At 43.1% G+C, this 24406-nt stretch overlaps 2 protein-coding genes across 13 annotated transcripts in view; both read right to left on the reverse strand.

Moving 5' to 3' along the window:
• The window catches only part of PIEZO2 (piezo type mechanosensitive ion channel component 2), a 474768-nt gene that overhangs the window by 326304 nt on the left and 124058 nt on the right, over window positions 1-24406 (reverse strand). The gene's annotated exons all lie outside the window — the stretch shown is intronic.
• LOC100455366 (small ribosomal subunit protein eS7-like) lies at window positions 18009-18864 on the reverse strand. Its single transcript, XM_054538174.2, has one exon. It carries the CDS (start codon window positions 18627-18629, stop codon window positions 18045-18047), a length of 585 nt encoding a protein of 194 aa, XP_054394149.2. The 5' UTR covers window positions 18630-18864; the 3' UTR covers window positions 18009-18044.

A 24406-nucleotide genomic window follows, 5' to 3' on the forward strand; every position in this document is an offset into this window, starting at 1 on the left:
ACCTCTAAATCCTTCCTTGCAAAAGCTCAATTTTCTATTTCCAATTTTTTATTGGCATATTATGGAGCCAAAAGAAAGTAGGTTTTTTCCTTTTCCCTCCCATTTGGAACTATCGTTTATTACCCTGGCTTTATATCCTATTATTTAATAACTTTTAAAGTGCTGTAAAATCTGAAAATGTACCTCACAATGAAACTGATATAACCAGAGAGGAAGACAGTGCTCCAGGAGTATAGGGGAAGGATAGTTCAGGGACAAGGGAAGAGGACAGGGAGCTGCCAGCATCACCAGTTGCCACTCCTTTCCTCCTTCTGAATGCGTCTTCATGAGGAGGGCTCATTGCTTCTACAACACAGTCCCCTGCACCCCTGAACCAGAGATCTCTTTCTGACTCCTACACCGCATACTGCATCTGACATTTGGGTATGTGTGCCTTGTAATGTCAGTGTCTGTCCTAGGCTGGCTTACCAGGAAATAGATTCTGAGATGGAGACTGAGTGCAGGATGTTTTTGGGGTAGCTCCCGGCAGGGACACCTATGGAGAGTTCTGGGAGCAGACTGAGGCAAAAGAGAAGCTGAACATAAGGCAGTGGCAACAGAGCCCTCAGCCAGTCCTATAGGGAGCTCTGGAGCCCTCCAGAACTGTTTAGAATTGAGGGAAGGGTGCTGAGCCTCTGTACCCAACCCCACCCCCAGCACTGACCAGAAATTAAACAAGGGCTGTCCCCAGACATGACTGTTACCTGGGCAAGACAGCTTCCTACAGTTAAAGGCAATTATTGGAAAGGAACTCAGCTGTTAGGAGTCATGAGTCAACCACCCCTGGAACCCGGAAGAATATGTGTCTTGGTCATGGAGGGAATTGTGTGTCATGCCACAGAGCCATTTTGGTCATCTGGATCCGGACATTGATTGTCCTCAAGTAGACATAAGCCTCCTGAAGGCAGGGCTGCCTCTAGCATATGGTCTCCAGCTCAGAAGGTACTTTATGGCTAATGGTGGATTTTTATGCAGGGGTCATCTGGCCACGATTTCCTCAGCAGCTAGTAGAGAAGGCCAGAAGTCAGCATGTCTTGCTAGGCATGCACCACCGAAAAAGTTATTCCTCTAGGGAACTTCAAAGCAAACCAGTCACCCTGAGGCACAGTGAGAGTGCAAGTTCTTTCTGCTATCGGTCTTCTTTGACCCTGCTAGAGATGACTTCACTGCGAAACAGTGAAAATCATGACTGTGATTATCCTCCATTCACCTATGTAGCTGTATTTTGTTATGTGTTGTGTGTGCACATTTTCCAGAAATCAGAAGTAAGGATTTGCTCTTCTAAAATCTTTTGTCAAGCAGGGTGCGGTAGCTCATGCCTGTAATCTCAGCACTTTGGGAGGCTGAGGCGGGTGGATCATCTGAGGTCGGGAGTTCGAGACCAACCTGGCTAACATGGTAAAACCCTGTCTCTACTAAAAATACAAAAATGGGCCAGGTACAGTGGCTCACGCCTGTAATCCCAGCCACTTGGGAGGTTGAGGCACGAGAATAGCTTGAACCCAGGAGGCAGAGGTTGTAGTGAGCTCAGATTGTACCACTGTACTCCAGCCTGGGTGATAGAGCGAGATTCAAAAAAGAAAAAGAAGAAAAAGGGAAGGAAGGAAGAAAGAAGGAAGGAAGGAAGGAAGGAAAAAAGACTTGGAAGGAGCCAAAACTTGCAGCAAAGTTGGAAATTCTAGATCTTCTACCTGTAAGGGCCAGAGAGTAGATATTTTAGGCTTTGTGGGACACACAATCTCTGTTACAATGACTCAATTCTGCTACTGTAGCAAATAGCCATAGAAAATACATGGACAAATTAATAATGATTGCAGTCCAATAAAACTTTAGTTATGGACACTAACATTTGAATTTCAGATAACTTTCATGTGACACAAAATAATTAATATTTTTCTCTTGATTTTTTCAACCATTTACATTAGCTCCTAGGTCATACAAAATACAGCAGTGAGTAGAGGCTGGTTCAGCCTATAGGCTGTAGTTTGCTGATCCCTGCTCTAGCTGGAGAAAGCATACTTCAAAGTAAAATCTTCATCAGTAAAAAGAAACCAAAAGGACTGTGTTTTGATATTCAAGAAATTCCCTAGGAGGCATTCCATTGATGATATCTGAGAGTCAGTCCTCACTTATGGAGAACAAACAAAGCACAGTGTTGACCCATTTGCAACACATCGTAAACACCAGCACTCACTGTGTGCATTCACAGGGCTCAGCTCCCTGGAGAAGACCCCACACACACTTCACTTTCTCTAATTTCACCATTTCCAGAAGGAAATTGGAAAAATATCAGAGCTCAATTTGTAAAGATATGCCTAATATTCTTAATATTATGAGACAGTTGCTTTGTTGCAATGTTTTACTGGGGCGGGCGGCGGGGGGAAGACATTCAGGCAGAGATGTGTTAGTTCACACAGAACCCTGTGTAAATACACAATTCCCTGCTAAAGTCTGAAAAGCTGAACTATGGAAAGCAGGCCAAATTGGATAATCCAGTTTCAAGCACCCCAATAAAATGGCTTTCCTCACACATTTTCATGGTCCTCCATGGGCAGGCTCAGCAGAGAACAGACCAATAGAAACATCCAATGTGGATGTAAAGAATTTTCTTTAGCAGAGTCAATTGGTTAACCAGTCCCATTCAAACAGAGGAAGTGAGGCAAGAGGCGCTCCTGCTACCAGAGGCTTCCTCCTTGAATGACCAACATCCGTTGCATGAGGTCAAGGACAGGCTTAAGCACAGGGAGATTCTAACCTGGGAGATGTCCCAGTGACATGTCTTTGCCTTGCCCTCCCAAGTCTTACTCCAGCAGGCAGGATGGCACTTGGAGTCCGGGTGATGCAGTGAGGTTCCAGGATGTGTGTGGTATTAACTGGAGCACTAAGATAAGTTTCCATGTAAAACAGAAACCTCTGGTCTAGGGTGTGTTTTCTTTTGTTGTTTGTTTGTTTTGTTTTGTTTTGTTTTGCCAATTCACTTAACAAACCACAGTAAATCCTCACTTATCATCAGTAGGTCCCTGGAAACTGTGGCTTTAAGCAAAACGATGTATAGCAAAAACAATTTAACTATAGTCAAGTTGATCTAAAGAAGAGTTAAATTCCTAAGGCATATTTCTGGTCATAAAAACATCACCAAACTTCTAAATAAGGACAAAACACTTCTATATTAAACACCTGAAATAAATGTGAACTACACATACATTTAAGAAAGATTAATAAAAGCAAGTCAGATAATAATTTACCCACTTATTGTAGTTCAGGGTTGCAGGGGGCTGGAGCTTAACCTGGAAGTTCAGGGCACCAAGCGGGCATCAGGCGGGCACCAGCCCTAGCCAGCACACCGTCCTATCTTGGGCACACTCATATACTAGCACTCAGACTGGGACCATGTGGACACACCAATTTACCTAACATGTCCAGCTCTGGGATGTGGGAGGAAACCAAAGTACCTAGAAAAATCCCACACAGACCTGGGGAGCACAAGCAAACTCCACATATGGGGTGGACCTGGAAACAAAGTGATTTTTTCTCCTCATTAACATTGGAACAAAACAATATTCAACTACATTTTTCAGGGACCTGCTAAATAGGACTGATGGAAGAGAGTTAATAGTCACTATTTTTGTTGCTTTTACTTTGTTTTCTAACTCATGTTAAAACTTCCACAACTTTGACCCTAAACAAATGATGGTTTCCATGTTTTTCTGCAAAGGCCTGAGAAGGGGTAGGGAGTAAGTATGGGCCTGCCTGCAGAAACTCCCGGACTGCAGACATTTTCTTACTGCAGGAATTTCCTGTCCCATGCCCTGTTCGTTCCCAGGGATCTATGAGAAGCACATGGGTTAGAGGTGTGAGTAGTGACACCCCTGAGGACTGTGAGGGGGTCCAGGTGTACCATTCCTGAGTCCCCCTGGATGGAAATACTGCAGACTTCAGAGAGGAACAGAAGAGAGAGGAATTAATGTAGATATTTACCAGACACGACTTCCAAATTTCCAGATTGGGAGCTTGGCCCTACTCCATCTCTGATTCTGGGATTTCACACATTTCTCAGACTGAATTGCTGCCCCCACAGCCCCCGCCCCACATTTCTTTCAAAGGACTACATATCAACTCATCTATCTCAGGAAGTAGCCATGTAAGAAGAAAAGGTACGAATCATTTTTTTGATGATTCAGAACATGAAAAGTATGGTTTAATGTTTGCACAGTTGCTCTCCACCCAGTTGTCTTAGGGAATCCGTTTAGAACGGATAAGGAAGGGAGAAAACACAAAATAAACCAATAATATACAAGAAATGGCTGCTTTGTTGATGAAGCTGTCAAAATCAGAAGGGAGACTCTTTCGTGAAGAAATGTTGAGGCTAATGGATCTCCTTGCTGAGAACTTCAGTTCTCTTGATAATCTGTTGTTCAAAAGAGGAAAAAAGCATCCTACAAAAATGTGTATTTTCCTGAAGTGAACTGTCATGACATTCAACAAAATGCAGTTTTGTCAGAGAAGTCATTTCCATATTGTCTCAGATAATTGATTTGTGCGTTTCCTACTGTGACCAGACTGTAAGCTTCTTGAGAGCAGGAGCCAAGTGCCATGCCTCTCTGGACACTCCTGAGCGTCTAGCATGGGGCTTTGCACGTAAGATATCCCATTAAATATTGACTGAGAGGCTACCATAATAAATGCAAATCACAATAATGAAAAAAGGTGATCCCTATGTGATGATTTCAATATATGTTGGCAAGAACATTCCACTTCAAGCCAACAAGAAGTCCTCAGACTTCTTGTTATTTTATTCAGCCAGTTTGCCAAATTCTGCCCCAAGGGACCTACAAATGGTAATGAATGGGGGAAAAACAATTAGGCTATTGAGTCCATTCCGCTTCACATCAGGCTTCTTCCCTGTGGAGCATTCTTCCAGCCATTACCTAGAGATGTCTCCTGTACAGAGTTATCCTGCAATTCCTTTAGGAAAATAATAAATTTGACTCTGATACAAAGTTCCTACCATGCTACACTTCATTCTCTTGTGCCCAGTATAACTTTGCGTTTGTCTTTTATTTTTTTCCTTTCACATATCTTTGGAAGAAATGTAGTTTAGCTCAACATGTATTGAGTATCAGGCATGAACAGTTACAGAAAGGACTTACTGCCTCTAGTTCACGCAGATTGAGGTTCAGAGCCTTGATCAAGGAGCTGCATCAGGGATGCTGGGGGCGTCATTACACACCTGAGAGGGTGCTCATCACAGACAGGTGTAGATTAGCGATGGCTAATGCGCTTCAGCCTGCTTCCCATCTTCCTCAAGCTCCTTCACTCATGCATTCCCAGTGGCGTGAGAGGCCCAGCTTAGCTGGCCAGGAGGAGGGACTTTTTGTGCTGTTATCTTCTTGTTTTTCCCACAGAGAACACACACCAGGTTACTATGACTAACTGCCTTGTGACCTGCTGTGTTTATTCTCCTTAACCCTGAGCTGTGCTTTCATGCCCTGGAAGCCAGGCCAGGCAGCTGTCAGCCTGCGTGGCCTTCTGTGTGTTGTTTGTATGTACACGCAAAGAGCAGTGACTCATCTACAAAGGGAATCTCCAGTAAAAGGCTGAGATTATCCTCCACTTCTCGTTCCATCACATTTTAGGAAACAAACCTTCTTATGAATTTGTCTTCATTGCTATGATGATATTTTTTCATTTATCTATAAACTGGCAAGAAGACAATTCCATTTCTCTTGTTGGATCTTACATGCCTATCTCTTTCCCTTGGCTCAGGTCTTGGAACAGACTTGGACCTCTCAGGAAGACCCCCAGTCATCCAAGCTAAAATGCGAACCATCTCCCCAACTGCTTTTTATCACAGTACCCTGTTTTGTACACTTCACCACTTCACTACTTGTAATTATCTTTTTTTAATTGCTTACTTTCTCAAATGTAAGTTTCACAAGTGCAAGGATTCTGTTTGTCTTGCTTGGTTACCACTGAATTCCCAATGCAAAGAAAAGGGCTTAGTAGGCAGCATACAATAAATATTGATTGAATAATTGAACGAATGAATGAAATATATCAGGTGAAGCTCATAAGTCATATGTTAATCAGCACAGCCTTGTGGCTTAAGATCTTAGGGAACACAATGTAAAATCTTTAGCTTTCATGGGGGCAAAAGACTGAAGGAAGCAGAACATTAGTATATGGCAAAGAAGGGAACAAGCACTCTTTGCCTTCTCAGAGTTAAATTCACGGAGATCCAAACTTTACCTCATATTGGTCTATTAGCTTTCCATTTACCCTCCCACATCTGCTATGAAACACAGCAGCCAACCCAAGGCTACAAATCCCTCCTTCCCATCATCTTCAAGTCTATTCAGTCCATTCTTTCCTTTCTTTCCTCCTCCCCTCCCTTCCTCCCTCCCTCACGCTCTCCCTCTTCCTTCCTTCTTTGGTATATGAATCTTCAGGTGCATCCCTTTCTGTCTTATCTATTATTTGACTATGAAGTATGTTCTTAGTGAAAAATTATTCCCTAGTAGTCTAAAAAATGATCTTAAAGTATCCTTTTTATTATATTACCTATATATTTTTTATTTTTAATTATCATGGGTACATAATAGTTTGACATTTTTATTAAGCACGTGGTATTTTGAAGCCAGCATACAATGTGTAATGATCAAATCAGGGTAACTGGGATATGTATCACATCAAACATTTATTATTTCTTTGAATTGGGAACATACCAAAACTACTCCTCTATTTATTTTGAGATATACAATAAATTATTGTTAACTATAGTCTCCCTATTTTGCTATCAAACACTAGATTTTATTCCTTCTATCTAACTGTATTTTTGTACCAGGGCTTCTACCATTTAGAAGATGAAAATGTGTGATGAGATTTAAAAAGTATTCTCAAAAACAACGAATTGAATTCCCAGATTTAGTCATAACAGACTCACTTAAGGAAAGTTAATAAATACAGCTTTCATAAAGTTACATTTGTTAACATAAATGCTTCAAGTCTCTTTTCTAGAATAAAATATAGGTTAAATAAATCAAAATGCATAGATCTTAAGTGTACAATTCAATGAGTTTTAGCAAATGTATGCATATAGGGTTCCACCATGAGAATCAGGATCTGGAATATTTACGTTACCCAGAAAGTTCCTCATATGCCTTTCACTTAGTCCTCAGCTCTGCTAGAGATTTAAGGATGTCAATAAGCCCTAAGTATCATAAGCACAAAGAAAAAAATCACTCGTAGATACATTATAGTCAAATTACTGAAAGTCTTAAGATGGAGAGAAAATTTTTAAAGAAGCCAGAGAAAAAGAATACATTAAGTAAGAGAGGACAATGAAAAAAATTGATGACTAAAATCATCAAAAACAATGGAAACCAGAAGATGTTGGAACGACAGGTAAGAATGCTGAACTGAGGGGGGGGTGGCAAAAAATTTCAACCAAAAATTCTATATCTAGCAAAACTATCCTTTGAAAATGTAGGCAAATGTAAATATACTTTCAGACAAACAAAATCCAGAAGGATTCACAGGCAAAAGGAATGCTAAAAGTTCTTCAGGAAGGAAAACCACACTAAATAGTAACCCTGATCTACAGGAAGAAAAGAAGAGCACAGAAATGACAAATATGTGAATAAATATAAAACATGTGCCCCACCAGCTGAAGTCAGGCAGAGTCCCACTGGCTTCCAACCTCCTTCAAAGGGCACATCTTTCTCCTCACTTGACAAGAACCTCTGTATTTGACAAAAGTGCAATATATGTATATATGAGGAATATATAAGCCTGGGAATCCTTTTACCAATTTTTTTTCCCATCAATCACTTGGTGGGCAGCAAATTCATTGAATTTGGAAATGTCTTAGAAAGGAATCTTTTTGCTAAATTGTCTAGATACTGACCAAACTACCTTTGCCTCTGAGCCACAATTCATGTTCCAGCCACAGCAGCAGCCTCTGTGCTAATCATGCAAGATGCTTGTCTCTGCATTGAAAATAGGCCCATGACACCCTAGCACCAGTTACTGTCCAATCAAGATATATCAAAACAAATCCCAAACACATGCCCTTGTCTTAATTAGTTCACATTGTCAGCTGCTAGTTAACCCTAAGGACGATCTAACTTCCTGGCCAACTGCCCATGTCATGGACGACCAAAAACTTTCCCAGTTCCCAGATTGCTTGCCTGTGTGAGCCTGTCTTTGGCTATCCACTAGGCCCACTCTTGTTTAGTTCACTGGCTTCCAAAACATGACTCAGCTGCTGACCCTGGGTAACTGATGTCTCTGGACTTCTAGCCCTGACTGTCTAGATTTCAAATTGCTTTTGTGGTCCAAAGTTCCATCTTCTGCATATCTATTTATCATTTCCTCATCCATTTTAACATTTGCTGACTGCATGCTATATGCCAGAATTATGTCAGGTGCTATGGTGACAGAGGTAAACAACATCCAGTCCCTGCACTGGGAGCCCTCAAGTTTCAGAGGGGGTGACAGGCCAGCTAGGTGATTTAAGGGTAAGTGGGTGTTCTAAAGGCTTAAGTTTCCAAGAAGTGTGTGTTGTGCTATAGCAGCAATTAAAGATTATAAATATTTTGGAGTCCTCCTGACATCTATAATAATAAATCTTTCAGCTGATTAATTCAATAGGGGAAACAGACATGGGAATCTTTTTATACAATAAAAATGGCATTTTTACTGACTTCTCATATTATCTTTTGTACTGTCTTGAAGATTGAATTCTGTTACTTAACTACTTACGTGATTGTGTTCAAGTCCTTCAGAATCTCTGTGACCTATTCTCTTGCTTCATACAATTGGTGATTGTCTCAGGGTAGGAATCCTGGTAGGTTGCTCTTGCCACATCACTGTTATTTGCCTGGGCAGTGATTCCCAAGGACTCTTATTAAATAATTTTCAATGAATTGCTGAGTCTCTGAAGAGTGCTGGGCTTCACAAGCCCTGATGTGCATTGAAGCCCCTTGGGAATCTTTAAGAATAGGATGGATGTCCAGACTCCACCCCCGGAAGTTCTGACTTCATTTTTCTGGGGTGGGGGCGAGATCATGGGTATACTGTAAAAGCTCCTTGGTAATTCCACAGTGAGCCAGGGCTGAGAACCGCTGTGTTGGAGATTCGGCTGAAGGGAGCTTGAGCCCAGCTCAGCTCATGGACTGGTTGAGGTGCGTGTGAGAGCAGCATATGACGGCAGCAGCACCTTTCTTCTTATTAAACATCTAAGTAAGTCTCACTTTTCCAAGATCATTACACTTCTTTGGTATCATACGAAGTAATAATATATGTGGGCACTATAAAGATAAATGTCTTGTTATGGGTTAAATCGTGTCCCCTTTATATGCTAAGTTCATACGTCAAAGTCCTAACACCCAGTACCTCTGAATGTGAGCGTCTTTTGAGATGGGGCCTTTAAAGAGGTAATTCAGGTAGCATGAGGTCATAGAGGTGGGCCTAATCCAGTATGCCCGGTGTCCTTGTAAGTAGAGGAGAATAGGACGCGGACAGGCACAGAAGGGAGACCACATGGAGACCCAAAGAGAAGACAGCCATCTGCAAGCCAAAGAAGGAGGCCTCAGGAGAAACCAAGCCTGAAGACATCTTGATCTCAAATATCCAGCCTCCAGAACGGTGAGATAATAAACGTCTGCTGTTGAAGCCACTCAATTGATGGCATTTTGTTATAACAGCAAGAGTAAATGAATATGTACAGGCAATTGCATGAAAAGAAAGGCAGAACTGTGAAGGAGCTCCTGAAACCTCAAGATTTTCTTAACTAATAGATTCCTAATCAAAGACACATTTCAAAGTTCCGTGTATCTTTAGTTCAATAACCACGTACCAAACACCTACTAGGTACTGGTATTGTGCTAGATGCTTACGGGTAGCACCTGTCTTTGAGTAACACATAAACCAGAGGGAAATTAAAGCCCTTAAAGCATAATCATTCCATGCTTTGGGTTCCAAAGTTGTAAAATAGCACCATCCAAAATGCTGCCTGTATGCTCCACAGGGTCCCTGTGAGCAGATGCTGATTTAATGCACTCAACATGTTTTGAGAAGTGTAACGCACTGTAGAAAACCTGGGGATGACAGACACCTAATCACACAATCCTCTAAGAGCCAAGTCTGACTCTGCAAACTCCACATGGGTCCACAACACCGCTAGGAACAGAAATGAAGCAACAAAACACATCTGCACTGGAAGTGCACCTGACCGAGTCACTCATTGGAAGGGTGGGTACTGGTTAAGCTCCTTATTTATTCTCTAGTCCTGTTTTTTGTTTGTTTGTTTGTTTTGTGAAAAACTCACCAACTTGAAATGGGGGGCTCTGAGAAAATGGGATAGGCAAAGATATTCAGGAACATCCAGGGGTCATTAAATAATAAAAGAATCCGAGTATATCAAGCCATTACTTTACCCTTCATGGCAACTTCCATGAGGACGAGGCCCATGTTTATTTGTACATATTTATATATTTAGCCCAGAGAATTACATGGCTCAGAGAGGAAGCCCAGTCAATATTTGTTAAAAGAATAATTATATTAGTGTATGCACAACTTTCTAGTGAATCTACTGCCTTTCAGCTTCCTCGATAAATGTTAGATTAGTTTTTCAATGTGCTAAATTGATGTGTTCATGCGACGTCAGTTCACTGTACATTTTCAAAGCACAAGTCCCCATGCTACGTGGTGTGAAAACACAAAGAAGGCATGGTTGGCCCTTAACCACTCTATAATTTGTTACAATCCAATCCTTCAGTCATAACACACAAACAGCCTTCTAATGACTGCAATGGGACCTGGAAACTTTTTGAATATTTTGTCTTTCTTTGATTTTTTAGTTTTCAGATAAAATCTTTTCTTTCCTTATTCAGTCATCTATTCAACAGAACTTATTTACATTTAATCTCTGTGTCCTACAATTTTATTTTTTAAAATAGTCTTAATTAAATTATATTGCCAATAATTAAAAAATGTGACGGCATTAAGCTTGCAAATATCAATATCAAACTAGTCTCTCCTTGTAATTAAAATCTACTATACCATGTTTGACTTTTATTTCTCATGTAAATTGAAGCAAAAATGCATGTTAATTCTTCTCCTTTAGTGGTATATTTACACTTAAAAATATTTAGTGTCTTCCCTCCCATGGCTACCATAGCTAATAATATCCTTATTACCTCATGCAGTGTTCATATTTTAAAATGCTGGATAATATTGCTTTAATATTCTTAAATAGAATTGAGTAGAATCCTCTTTTAAATAGAATATAATGCTTTACAATGCTCTTTTATATGTATTTTTCTATCACATTCATTTTTCTATCTCTTAACTGCTCTAACTTTCTAAAAAAGACCCACAACCTGGAGAACCCATTCCATTGCCTTAGAGGAAGTCTCCACCAAAAAGGCAGAGCTGCCCCTTGATGTTCAGTTCCCAAGGAAAATTAGTATTTTCCACAACTCTCGATACAGCTATGTTCCACCAAAACCACATGGCCAGGTGCAGTGGCTCACGCCTCGAATTCCAGCACTTTGGGAGGCCAAGGTGGGAGGATCACATGAGCCCAGGAGTTTAAGGCTGCAGCGAGCTATGATCACATAACTGCACTTCTGCCTTGGCAAGAGAGCAAGATCCTAATTCTAAAAAGAATTTTTAAAAATATAAACATCTGTATAACTGAAGAAAGGTAGGTCACCAATGATGTCTATTGTCTTATCCCTTTGCAAAAGCGAAAAAAAAAGTTTTAGGGAAGAATTTAGCAACTTGTGCCCTATCTTTGAAAGCAAAATTCGAAAGCAAAATATTTTCAAGGGTATATAAAACTGCATAATTATTACTTATAGCTTTCAAAAATCATTTTTAGCATCCTCTTTAAGTTCCATAAGTGCTCCATTATAACATCTAAATATCAGCTAAAGTATTTACCCAAAATGTCTGATGAGCAGCATTTTTTTCTCATGCAAAATATTTCCATAAACTAAAGGAATATATTTAAAATAAGAAACTGATAATCTAAGTTCCAAGCATATAGGACACTTAGAGCAGTTTAATGTTGATCAAGTATCTAATCTCCACAAAGACAATGTAAGAAGCCCATTATAGTTTTCTGGATTCTAATAACTTTTAATCAAATTTAATTTCAACTTAACAATTACATAGATGTAAACACCTCTTTGGACAATTTAAATGTAAATGTCTGGTTTTCACTGTACACTCTTCGGCACCAGCTCGGGTGCTGATTTTGGTTGATTTTTTTTTAAACCCTCATTATGAGAATATGCAAATAAAAGCATCTTTAAACCAAAAAATAGGCAGCCATCCTTCTCTATCTACTAGTCTGTAAACCAATGTAATAGTTGATTTGACTTTACATTGGCACTGATTTTCAGGGCATTCTTTTAATATATTAAGTTATTCATTTAGGCCTAGCACAGTGGCTCATGCCTGTAATTCCAATACTTTGGGGGCGCCAAGGTGGAAAGATCACTTGAGCCCAGGAGTTCGAGGCCAGCCTGGACATCACAGTGAGACCAGTCTGTACAAAAAATTTAAAAATTAGCCAGGCATGATGATGCACACCTGTGGTCTCAGGTACTTTGGAGGCTGAGGTGGGAGGATTGCTTGAGCCAGGGCAGTTTAGGCTGGAGTGAGCTGTGACTGCACTACTGCACTCCACCCTGGGCAACAGAGACCCTGTCTCAAAAAAAAAGTCATTTATTCTAAAATTTTCAGATTAAACATTTTATGTCTTCATTTATACAATTCCCAGAACCTGTGAATATGTTACTTTACAATGCAAAAAGGACTTTGCAGATGTGATTAAGTTCATTATGTTGAGATTGAGAGATGATTGTGGACTACCCAAGCAGGCCCAATGAAATCTCAAGGGTATTTACATGAGAAAGAAGGAGGCAGGAGAGAGGTGGCCTTGTGGAGAAGACTAGACCAGTCATTGCTGGCTTTGAAGACAGAAGGGGCCAGGAACCAAGGAGGACAGCTGGCAGCTGGAATGGGCAGCCTGCAGAAAGAACTCCAGCCCTTGACTTTAGCTCATTTCAGACTCCTGACCCATAGAACTATAATACATTTGTATTGTTTTCAGCCACCAAGTTTTTAGTAATTTATTACACCAGCAATAGGAAAGTAATACAATAAAGATTTATCAACACTTAATCTTAATTTCACCATTCTATTAACTTGAATAACTAATTCAAGGTCATCCACATACCAGAAAAATATAAATTTTTAAACAATTTGGGAGGTTGTGGTAGAGCAGATGGACCAGCCGCTGCTCCTACCAGCGTTCCTGTGCTCACTCCCTGATGGTGAGAAATGAGATGCAACATTCTAATTCATTAGGAACATTTAGAATCCACCTGGATGGTCTCATGTGAGACCTAATCAGAAACTAAATGGTCCTTTGATGTGGTGAGATGGGAAACTCAAACACCAGGAGACACCCATTACAGAGGCTTTTAATGAGCTGGAGTGGTGCCCGAAGATTGTGCTGTTTTAATTCTCAAATGTGTCATTTCTCCTAAAGTAGAGGTCGTTCAAATACATAAAGTTCCAAAATCCTCAGTCAAGACATTACCGAGGGATACAAGACAGCTAATGAGACGTTAGAGACCTTGCAATGGGGCTGAAGAAACCGAGAAGAATGAAAAGGTAAAGGGATGGTTTGCTTGGTCATGAATGTAGACACTGTCCACCCCGTCCTTTGGGAACGCTGCAGCATCTGCTGAGCATTACAGCTCTAAGGCATTTCCATCTGCTGTAGGAGCTAGGGAAGTTCAAATGACAGCAATCCAGGGCCCCCTCATTCCTCAGTGGCGGGCACATCACCCTGGGTGGGACAGCGATTAGGGCCCCCCTCATTCCTCAGTGGGGAACATGTCACCCTGGTGGGACAGCGATCCAAGGCCCTCTCATTCCTCAGTGGTAGGCACGTCACCCTGGGCGGGACAGCAATCTGGGGCTCCCTCATTCCTCAGTGGTGGGCATGTCACCCTGGACAGGACAGCAATCCAGGGCCCCTCATTCCTCAGTGTGGAGCACGTCACTCTGGGCGAGACAGCGATCCGGAGCCCCTCATTCCTCAGTGGGGAACACGTCACCCTGGGTGGGACAGCGATCCATGACCCCCTCATTCCTCAGTGGGGAACACGTCACCCTGGGTGGGACAGCGATCTAGGGCCCCTCATTCCTCAGTGGGGAACATGTCACCCTGGGTGGGACAGTGGTCCAGGGCCCCCCTCATTCCTCAGTGGTGGGCACGTCACCCTGTGTGGGACAGCAATCCGGGGCCCCCTCATTCCTCAGTGGGGAACATGTCACCCTGGGTGGGACAGCAGTCCGGGGCCCTCTCATTCCTCAGTGTGGGGAAGATGTCACCCTGGGCGGGACAGCGATCCGGGGCCCCCCTCATTCCTCAGCGGGGAACATGTCACCCTGGGTGGGACAGCAATCCAGGGCCCCCTCATCCCTCAGTGTGGGGCACTTCACCCTGATCCAGGGCCCCCTCACTCCTCAGTATGGGGCATGCCATCTTGGCTGGCTCTTCCTTCCGTCTTCCTTCTCTGTGTGCTTCACCAAACCTCCCTGATTTCATGGAGAGCTCAAAAGAGAATATTCTCTGGCAATAAAGAAGTTATTGGAAGTTAATGGTAATTAACTTACCATTGGAAGTTAACCAATATGGAAGTTAATGGTAATTAACTTACTCACATCTGCATAGTCCTTTTTGCCCTACAAAATAATATATTCACAAATTATGGAGATTAAATAAAAGATTTAATCTGAAAATTTTAGAATACATCAATAACGTCATGTTTTAAAAGAACGCCTTGATAATCAGTGCCAAGGTAAGGTCAAATCTAAAGGGGTGGGCCCCTTTCCTGCTGCATTTGCTGGGCTGGTTGACTTTGAGGGAAGAGACACATATGTGCCGAAGAACAGGAACGACCCTTGCAGCCCTGGTATTTATACTTAAGATCTGCTTATTTGCATAGTGCTCTATGGTAGACTCAAATTTCTTATGGAAAACAATAAACACGAACACACACAAAAAACCCTTTAAGGCTGACAGTTTAAATCAAAACTGTTCACAGGCACACATGTTCAACTTCATGTTTTAAATATTATTTTGAAAATGAAAACTTTCTAAATGTTTTTGTAATGCTTCTTTGTTTCAATCACAATTTGCAAATCAACTGCACGTTAGTTAGAAATAGCTTGGGCAATCCTGGTGACATTCTCCCCTTTTCCTTGTTCTCCCTTTTCACCCTGGCCTCCTTCAGCCGCATTCCTCCTCCTTCTCCATTGCTCCTGTAGACCCAAACCAACAACAGCAGGACCTCTTATTAACCTCTGTTAATACCTCAATTTAGCAAATGTAATAAGTACTGTGGGAAAGAGGGAAGGAAATGAGCCCTTTGACATTCACTGTCTTTGAAGCTGTCATCCCACAGGGAAAAAAACAGGCCAAGAGTGGCCAGAGTAGGTAAGAGAATGGGATGACTGTGGGCAGAATCACAGGAGAGACACAGAATGTGGCAGTAGAGACGGTCAGAGCGAAAAAACAGGCACAGAGCAAGGACACAGGGCAACATCCAGAGGCAGAAAGGAGGCTGGAGGGCACTGACAACACAAAGGAACCAAAACCCAGACAATTCCCTTCAGGGGCCCCAGAGAGAAAGTGAACCCCTAGGAACCGCCTGCAAAGGGTGGGTATGAGGGGGGTGGGGTCAAGGTGCTTAACAAAGAGGTGTGCCCGACAAATGCAACTAGTTCATCAAAAGTAAGTAACAAGTTAATTCATTTAAACAAGTGATGACTCAAGGTAAAAAGAAAATAAATGCTGGGATTCTGAATACAATCCTAGAAAAGGCAAAACCAAAAATGCACAAAACAGGTACATGGTATTGAAGAAATCACTTTTCATGATGAAAAACTCCATCAAATACTGTAATGTTTTTTCACTGGAGGCAAATTCCTTCCCAGTTTTCATCCCCATACATATGGATTTGATATATTTATTTAGATTTTTCTTCTTAATGCTCTTGTTGGAAAAATCCATCCTTTTGTTATTTCCTTCTCCCCTAATAATTGCTTTCTGCAATTGTTTATTTCATTATTTACTTGGTCCTGCTGATGTTTAAACATGGAGTTGGGAGAGACACTGACAAGCTGAGGGAAGTTCAGAGGAGACCACAGGATTGATGGGTCAGGGTTAGAAACAGTCTCAGGTGGAAGAACCAGGCACACCAGCCTGGAGAAAACCCTCATAAGAACGTGGTTCATGCATTCAAACATCTAAAAGAATTTCCAGGGACGAGGGATGAGACTTAACTTTCAGATTTTTCAAAGAACATAACTTGGACAAGTTAATGAAGTCACAAAGATGTGTTTTTGCCCTCTATGGTCAAAAATTTCTAATTGTCAAATGGATGGGTTGCCCTGGAAGTCCAACTGCTTCTTACATTACTGGAAGTGCTTTAGCAGAAATTAAGTGATATCTTATTAATGGTAATGTAGAAAACTTGAGCATTAAGAGGAGAGTTCTTCAAGACGTAACATCTAATGTCCCTTACAATTCTGAAAATCCATGATATTTTTTAATACTCTAAATAACCACAAATGACTTGCACCATAACCCATTTCATTACAATAAACACAATCTTTATGAAAGCATGAATGCCTTTTTTTTTTGAGACGCGGTTTCGTTTTTTTTTAACTAGGTATGTATAATATAATTTCTAACATAATATGTGCAGGTAATATCTATTTCAATCATTCCAGGGATGGAAATCATGCTATAAAATTTCATACCCATTTATTTTCTCAGAGTTTATGGGTGTTGTACTGCAGAATGGTTCTTCTGTATAAAAGAAATCGTATGCTAAAAACAAGCATGCTCTTCCCTCTGCCTGGAACATTCTTTCTCAGGGTCTCGGCATTGACAGACTATTTTAATCCTCAGATGGAGACCTCTTCTTTTGAGCTCAGATTCACATCTTGATCTAAGTGCTTAGGCATTGTATTAGTTTCTTATGGCTGCTCTAACAATGTACTACAAACTGAGTGGCTTCAAACAACAGAAATGACTTGTAATCCCAGTGCATTGGGAGGTTAAGGTGGGAGGATGGCTTGAGCTCAGAAGTTCCAGGCCAGCCTGAGCAACACAGGGAGACCCTGTCTCTATTAAGTAATAATAATAATAATAACCAAACAAATAAAAAACAGAAATGTATTGCCTCACTGTTCTGGTGGCTAAGTCTGCAATTAAGGTGTCAGCAGGGCCCTGCTCCCTGTGAAGGCTTTAGCGTAGAATTGTTCCCTGCCCCTTCCAGCTTTGGGTAGTGTCCGGTCATCCACAGTGGTCCTTGCTTGCAGCTGCATTACTCCAGTTCCTGCCTCAGTCATCGCATGGTGGTGGTGGGGTGTGTGTGTGTGTGTGTGTGTGTTCTCTCTTCTTAGAAGGACACCAGGCATATTGGATTAATGGCCCACACTATTCCAGTATGAACTTTTCTTAACTTGATTGCACCTGAAAAGACCATATTTCCAAATAAGGTCACATTCTGAGATCCTGGGGGTTAGGACTCCCAACATATCGTGTGTGTGTGTGTGTGTGTGTGTGTGTGTGTGTGTGTGTGTGTTGAAATAAAGGAAACATAAGCTTGGATCAGGCTTAACATGTGATTCCTGATCTGTTGGCAGGAAGATTAATCAGAGTTTGATGTAATTGTGGTGTCTCATTTATGGCCAAAATGTGAATCCCACTGAAGAATCGCCCGCAGCCACTGAACGGTGGGTGACACTACTGTGAACACACATGTATAGCTGGTGGGACAGCTTGCTCCTAATAAAGATATTTCTATTTTGCCTTGTCCATTTAATCTGACATCTATGATTAGGCAGAAGATGCATTATTTTTTTGTGTGTGTGTGAACATATACTTTTTATTTAGTCATTTTTGTTTATAATTGCAACTCTGGGAATTCCAAATTAACGTCCTTGCCCGTAAGCTTCTTATATACACCAAAAAAAGTTTCAACCTTATGTTCCACATTGTTCTGCTGTGCTTTGTCCAAATGAACCTTTATGAGCCGGCTGCCATCTAGTTTGACGCGGATTCTCTTGCCCACAATTTCGCTTGGGAAGACCAAGTCCTCAAGGATGGCATCGTGCACAGCTGTCAGAGTACGGCTCCTGGGACGCTTTTGCTTATTTTTTGTACGGCTTTTTCGAGTTGGCTTAGGCAGAATTCTCCTCTGAGCGATAAAGACGACATGCTTCCCACTGAACTTTTTCTCCAATTCGCGTACTAGCCGGACCTGGATTTTCTGGAAAGATTTCAGCTGAGGAACGGGAACAAAGATTATGATAGCTTTCCAACCACCACCAACTTCAATTTCCTTGGCTGCCGTAATATTCAACTCCCTGAGCTGAGCCTTGAGGTCCGAGTTCATCTCCAGTTCCAGAAGAGCCTGGGAGATGCCGGACTCGAACTCGTCCGGCTTCTCGCCATTGGGCTTCACGATCTTGGCGCTCAAACTGAACATGGCTTTCTCCTGGGAGAACTTGCTGAGTGCCGGCTTAGGAAAAGTGAAGATGCATTATCGAGACAAGGAACAGAAATGATGTCTCCTTCCTTTTGGAACCCCATGAAGAAATCTCATTTTATTTTAAGGATGAGTGGATATGTGAGTCCACTCATATCCACATATCTTTCTGAGGTATACAATTCCACCCATAGCAGGTATCTCAACCACAACATGTCTAAAATGAATCTCTTAATTCTATCCCAAAACACTTCTTCACCTATTTTTCTCCACTGCAGTAAATGTCACCACAATCCATCACACGGTGTTTCGTGTGTGTGTATATGTGTGTGTGTGAGTGTGTGTGTGAGATCAACCCCAAAATTCAGGAGGGAGCCTTGATTTTTTGTGCCCTTCATAGTCCACATCCAATCCACCAGCAAACCCTGCTGGTTCTTACCTCCACGATGTAACTTACATCCAATCCAGCCCTTCTCCGCTCTCCACTGATGTCTCCATTGACGTAGGTCCAAGGCTCCCCCAATTCAACCTTGCACCACAGAAGGCAGCAGCTTCTAAGGGTCCTCCCTGTTACTTTTCCTTCCTGATCGTGAACTTTTCATATGGGAACCACGGAGATCTTTTAAAGACAGATGTCTTGTCACCTAATCCGCTGCTTAAAATGCTTTAGGGCTTCTCCTAGACTGGAAAATGAAATCCTTTATGGTGTCTGACAAGGCCCAGGCTGCCTACCTCTCCAACCTGGATCTCAGTTCATCCCCTACCATTCACACTGGCATCCTTTCAGATCGCTGGAACAGGTAACTCTTTCCTCTCACCTGGGAGCTTTTGTACTTCCGGTGTGGTTAACTCATCTCCAATTCTCAGCATGACTGGCTGTTTCTCCCCCTTTATGTTTGCACTGAAGTGTCTCCTACTTAGAAAGGCCTTCCAGGACTCCCGCACGAAAGACAGTTTTCTAGTTTCTCTTGTGACCTATTGAATGGCCCCACTCTGGGCCCCCTTGTTGCGGTGTTTTATATTGATGCTCTTGTCATCCTCAGGCTGGACAGAGTGCACTTATCCCTCTACCCCAAAACACAAGGGAGCAATAAAGGCTGATTTTTGCATGCCACTGAGATACTGTGATTGTCTGTTACAAAGCAGAAAGCAACTGATATACTCTATCTCATCATCCTGTTTGTTTTCTTAATAGTACTAATTACAATCTGTAATGAAATTATTGAATTGATTGTTTATTAGCTCTCACTACAGAATAACTCCATGGAGACAAGAGGCATATCAGCACCTTGTCTGTCTCCAGTACTGGAGGCTGTGCCGAGCACATGTACAATAAGTGTTTGTGTAATGAGTGCATGAACTCTCTTGGGGATGATTTTATCTATTCTTCATCTGACCCAATAAATCTTCTCTTTAAAAAAATTGTATATGAAATAAATTAGAAACTTCAGCTTCAATTTTCTAATTTTAAAAGTTTGGGATCTGGGGAGCGATTTTTAAAAAAATAGTCACACAATTCTTTCCTCAGCAAGAAAAGGCAACACAGAAGAGATCACTTTTAAAAGATGAGATTGTGACTTTTAATTATGTTTTATGCAATTCCATAGTTTGTAATACTTGACCTCAGCCCTTGTCTGTCTGATGGGGTCCATTAACATCTCAGAATCACTATCCTAGCTCGAAGCCTCTGATGCTCTTGCTGATTCCACAGTCTTCACCAAATGACTTCCTGCAATAACTTTTCTGCTTGCTTATACTGAATTGGCACCTAGGGTACAATTATTTCCTGTCATTAGTTCAAGGCAAAATGCAAAATTAGGTACTTCTGATTTGCACATTTGCAGACTAGTTGTTTTCCTGTCAATACCTGGCACTGATGGACTTTTACTGATGTATTTTTCTAGAAAAATAAACACTCACAGCTCTTGGGGCTTTGGACAAGATCATAGTAGCCAACTACTGTCTAAACGCCCCAGTAATTGCAGAGTAGTGTTCTGAAAATATGAAAATTACATGCCACTAGCCTTTTGCCAACCGCTAAAAAAAAGTTAAGTGGAAGGGACAGGCAAAATGACACCTTCTATTTCACAAAGTGAGCTCTTTATTTTTAAACAATTAGCTGGTCTCACTAAGCCAATCCTTGCTGAAACCTGAAGCCTGGCAGACAGCTTTCGGAATACTTGACATTCATTGTTTTATAAGAAAGTTACTATTCTGCTACTGTGCTCTTTCATCTTTCACTTAAAGTTATTTCTTAATTATCTTCCAAACTGAAAAACTCAAGAAGTAAACAACCCCTCTCCCCCATAAATCAAAGAAATATAGAAGGTGAAAGGTACGAAAAGCAGATGCAGCTTAAAAACTGTTCCACTGCCTGAAGTCGACATTCCTGCTCAGCAGAAAAGCACTAACCCTCATAGAGTCACTGTAGGAAGTGACTTGTCTGGAGCTAGGAAGACAGATGCAAACTCCAGGGGCCTCACAGGCCTGGACTATGATGCTCTTCCGTTACATCATGAAAGAAACTCTGGTCATCTCCACCGTTCTCCAAACTACACCATCTCAACCAGCTCAAAGTTACAACCTAACTCAACAGTGCTAGTCACAGGTGTCAAGGAGACAGCTAATCTCCCTGGAAAGAACTCCCAAACCGGTTTTCCATGGACCCAAAGTCAGTGTGGTGTTCTTACTTCCTGTTTTCTAGTCTCCTCTATTCTGAAGAAAACATTTTCTTTTTCCTTCTACAAAAGCATCCCACTCTTGTATTCCATGCAACCTGTGTGTGTCTGAAACAATGTTTCCTTCTCTCCTCCTCCCCACTGCAAGGGCTCCATGAATGCTTTCTTGGTGGTAGGGATGCAAATTTGAGTTGAGTTTCTGAGCAGACCCTCCTGCTTCAGCCTCCAATGGCTTTTAGTCTCTTTGTGCATTCGTGAGGAGGGACACAGTCACCATCATGAATGAAAACCACCAAGCGGGGTTCCTGGGGGACTCTGAGTCTCACAGATCTGGTGATCCAGCACACAGCTCGTGCTGTAACTGCACTGATAGAATGAATGAGAAACCCACGTCCCTCCCACCCATGCCTTCACAAGTTTATTCTATTCAGTGTATGAGTCTGAGCACCTGCAGTGTGTGTGAGGCATCATCTAGACACTGGGCGACTGCAGATGCAAACCAGGAAAATGCCCAGCTCTGCTGCAGTTCCATTCTCCATCTTGATGGCAGAATCGAGATGCTGCCTTTTCTCGATGGCATCCCTTGGACTTCCCTTTCCTAGTTGTTCCTAAAGCCCTGTGCCCCTTGCAGAGTCACCAAGTGTGAAGGGAATTTGCAGGGGGGTCTCTCAAGAACAAACCCCAGGCATACATCTGTGTCTGTCATCTCCTACAGCTGCCAGACCTGAAACACTTTGTAATCGATCTCTGCCTACACTCACTCAAACGGGCGCTGCCTAAAATAAGGACTATGAGGGGTGGGGGTATAGTGGATAGATGCTGCCAGTGCCTCAGCCAGCATGCCATGGTCCCTAGAGGATGCACCTTCTCATGCACATCCAGGTGCAGTGTCACAGCCCCCTCACTGTGCAGGCCTGACCTTTGGAGTGGGTATGACAGTGGCAGAGCCTGTAAGGAAATTGTTTAGTTCTTGTTCTGAGAGAAAAAAATGAACTCAAAAAAATTTACACTTGGAGCAAAATCAATAAAGATCAAGGCAGTGCAGGAAGCATGCGTCCACTTATCAGCCTGCTGGGAACATGGTAGCAAAGCACTGCAGACTGAGAGGCTTCAGAAACAGACACTGATTGTCTCAGTTGTAAAGGCTGGAAGTCCGTGATCAAGGTGCTGGCAGGATTGGTTTCTCCTGGGGCCTCTCTCCTTGGCTTGCAGCTGGGCTCTCCTCTGGGTGCACACATCCTTGGTGTCTTCCTCCTCTTATAGGACCCCAGTGCTACTGGATTAGGGCTCTATGCTTATGGCTTCAGGTAACCTTAATCACCTCTTCAAAGGCCCTGTCTCCAAATACAGTCACATTGTGGGATGTCAACATATGAATTTAAGGGGGACAGAATTCAGTTCATAACAACTCTAAAATACTATGACCTTACATGTGCCTAGAACTCTAGGCTATTGTGTCTGGAACTGGTGTGTTCTTGGCCTCACTGACTTCGAGAATGAAGCTGCGGACCCTCGAGGTGAGTGTTACAGCTCTTAAAGGTGGCGTGTCCGGAGTTTTTTCCTTCTGATGTTCAGATGTGTTCAGAGTTTCTTCTTTCTGGTGGGTTCGTGGTCTCACTGGCTCAGGAGTGAAGCTGCGGACCTTCGCAGTGAGTGTTACAGCTCTTAAGGCACGTGTCCGGAGTTGTTCATTCCTCCGGTTGGGTTCGTGGTCTTCTTGGCTTCAGGAGTGAAGCTGCAGACCCTTGGTGGTGAGTGTTACAACTCATAAAGTCAGTGTGTACCCAAAGACTGAGCAGCAGCAAGATTTATTGCAAAGAGCGAAAGAACAAAGCTTCCACAGTGACGAAGAGAACCCCGCTGCCACTGCTGGCTCGGGCAACCTGCTTTTATTCTCTTATCTGGCCCCACCCACATCCTGTTGATTGGTCCATTTTACAGAGAGCCGAGTGGTCTGTTTTGACAGGGTGCTGATTGGTGCGTTTACCATCCCTGAGCTAGACACAAAGGTTCTCCACCTAGCCACTAGATTAGCTAGATACAGAGGGTCCACACAAAGGTTCTCCAAGTCCCCACCAGAGTAGCTAGATACAGAGTGTGGATTGGCACATTCACAAACCCTGAGCTAGACACAGGGTGCTGATTGGTGTGTTTACAAACCTTGAGCTGATACAGAGTGCCGATATAAAGGTTCTCCAAGTCCCCACCAGAGTCAGGAGCCCAGCTGGCTTCACCCAGTGGATCCCACACAGGGGCGGCAGGTGGAGCTGCCTGCCATCAACCGTTGGGTGGTCCCTGTTCGGGTGCCATGGAGCAGGGGGCGGCGCTCGTCCGGGAGACTCCGGCAGCACAAGAGCCCACAGAGTGTGGGGAGGCTCAGGCATGGCGGCCTGCAGGTCCCGAACTCTGCCCCGCAGGGAGGCAGCTAAGGCCCGGCGAGAATTCGAGCGCAGCGCCGGTGGGCCGGCACTGCTGGGGGACCAAGTACAGCCTCCGCAGCCGCTGGCCCAGGTGCTAAGGCCCTCATTGCCGGGGGCCGGCAAGGCCGGCCGGGCGTTCCGAGTGCGGGGCCGCCGAGCCCACGCCCATCCGGAACTCGCGCTGGCCTGCAAGCGCCGCGCGCAGCCCCGGTTCCCGCCCGCGCCTCTCCCTCCATACCTCCCCGCAAGCTGAGGGAGCCGGCTCCGGCCTTGGCCAGCCCAGAAAGGGGCTCCCACAGTGCAGCGGTGGGCTGAAGGGCTCTTCAAGCGCGGCCAGAGTGGGCGCCAAAGCCGCGGAGGCGCCGAGAGCGAGCGAGGGCACATGCTGTCATCTCTCACTATGATAGTGCAAAGCACTGTTTGATTACAGAAATATCTGTACTTGGCTGAAAAAAAAAAATCAAGTAGGCCGGGCTCGGTGGCTCACGCCTGTAATCCCAGCACTCTGGGAGGCCGAGGCGGGCGGATCACGAGGTCAGGAGATCGAGACCATCCTGGCTAAGATAGGGAAACCCCGCCTCTACTAAAAAATACAAAAAATTAGCCGGGCATAGTGGCGGGCGCCTGTAGTCGCAGCTACTCCGGAGGCTGAGGCAGGAGAATGGTGTGAACCCGGGAG

Source organism: Pongo abelii, chromosome 17 (assembly GCF_028885655.2).
Source record: "Pongo abelii isolate AG06213 chromosome 17, NHGRI_mPonAbe1-v2.0_pri, whole genome shotgun sequence".
NCBI classification, from domain to species: Eukaryota; Metazoa; Chordata; class Mammalia; order Primates; family Hominidae; genus Pongo; species Pongo abelii.